The sequence below is a fragment of the Brassica napus genome, chromosome C7 (assembly GCF_020379485.1).
Source record: "Brassica napus cultivar Da-Ae chromosome C7, Da-Ae, whole genome shotgun sequence".
NCBI classification, from domain to species: domain Eukaryota; kingdom Viridiplantae; phylum Streptophyta; class Magnoliopsida; order Brassicales; family Brassicaceae; genus Brassica; species Brassica napus.
In genome coordinates, this window is record NC_063450.1 from 37,941,990 (window position 1) to 37,943,495 (window position 1,506).

General features: G+C 39.7%; 1 protein-coding gene across 1 annotated transcript; it reads left to right on the forward strand.

Annotated features, from left to right (window-relative positions):
• Nucleotides 1–225: 225 nt before the first annotated feature.
• Nucleotides 226–1,277, forward strand: LOC106409239 (protein MIZU-KUSSEI 1). The gene has a single exon (XM_013849898.3). It carries the CDS (start codon nt 315–317, stop codon nt 1,110–1,112), a length of 798 nt encoding a protein of 265 aa, XP_013705352.1. The 5' UTR covers nt 226–314; the 3' UTR covers nt 1,113–1,277.
• Nucleotides 1,278–1,506: the final 229 nt, after the last annotated feature.

Consider the following 1,506-nt stretch of genomic DNA (forward strand, 5'->3'; position numbering starts at 1 on the left):
ATGAGAAAATGTACGTGAATTAAACTAAAATTATGATATACTATAAAACTATTTAAACGTGAAAGTAATCATACGTGAGAGTAGTCAAGTTATAAAAAAACAGTCTAAATGACAGAAACCTAATCCCTACATAAAGTCAAATATATACTTTAAAAAAAATTAAATTGGTTTAATAAATCAGCCCCACAAGCATTAAAAACTCCATTAAAGACCATTATAAGACAGGACAAGAGTTCCACTTCAAACTTCAATTTTAAGTCTCAGTTCCATTAAAGAAGCTCTCTCTCTCTCTTTTTGTAGTCTCATCGAACAAGATGAAGTCAATCCTATCCAGCACTTCTCTTGACTCGTCATTCTCTGTCTCTAAACGTTACTTCAGTTGGAAGAAGAAGAAGGTTCAAGAACAAGATGAAGAGAAAAAAGAAGATGAAGAAGAAGAAGACGACCACCAAGACAACAACGAAGAAAATATCCTGACCCGTTTCAACTTCTCCTCTGACCTGACCCGCCCGGATCATTTCGATACTGGACAGGTCATGAAAAAGAAGAAGAAAAAGACTATCGAGAAGATCCGTTACGCGCTCGGGTTCTCTAACTCGGGTCTGGGTTTCCGGGTCATTGGTACATTATTCGGAAACCGTCGTGGACACGTGTATTTCGCCGTACAAGATGACCCGACCCGGTTACCCGCGGTTTTGATCCAGTTACCGACTCCGACGAGCATTCTCGTCAAGGAAATGGCTTCAGGGCTCGTGAGGATCGCTCTTGAAACGGCAGCGTCTAAGACTGGCTCTAAGAAGCTTTTGGAGGAGTCCACGTGGCGAACGTACTGTAACGGCAGAAAATGCGGCTACGCGGCGAGGAAAGAGTGTGGAGAGGCGGAGTGGAGAGTGTTGAAGGCGGTGGGGCCTATAACTATGGGTGCCGGAGTTTTACCTGCGGTGGTGGATGAAGGGAATGAAGCGGTAGGGTCCGAGAAAGGTGAGCTCATGTATATGAGAGCCCGGTTCGAGCGGGTTACCGGGTCGAGAGATTCGGAGGCCTTTTACATGATGAATCATGAGGGGTCAAGTGGTGGGCCGGAGCTTAGCGTGTATTTTCTAAGGGTTTAGGTGGAAGAAAAAACACAATTTAGTATGATTAATGAAGGTTAATATTTAACCAAGGAATTTCAGAATGTGTTTTGCTTTTGGGGTTTTTTGTTTCATGATGGAATATTAAATATGGAAAATGTTATTTTGTAGCAATGTTTTATGAAATCCCTGTTTCTTTTAGCATATGTCAATGTTTAAGTATCCTAATCTAACGTTTTCCTCTTTGTAATAGTATAATTTTATTACTTATAAAACTATAAACTTCTATACCAAAAGTTAATTGAATGATTGGGAAAACTGTAGAGTATATATTTTAAAATAACTAAACAAACAAAAGAAGAGAGATCTTATTCACAGGTGCTTTAGTTCTTGCTCTTGCTTCAGGGTTTGTTAATCAATTTGTACAAATTTG

Coding starts and splice junctions, on each gene's coding strand:
- LOC106409239 (XM_013849898.3), top strand. CDS start 315: ATGAAGTCAATCCTATCCAGCACTTCTCTTGACTCGTCATTCTCTGTC.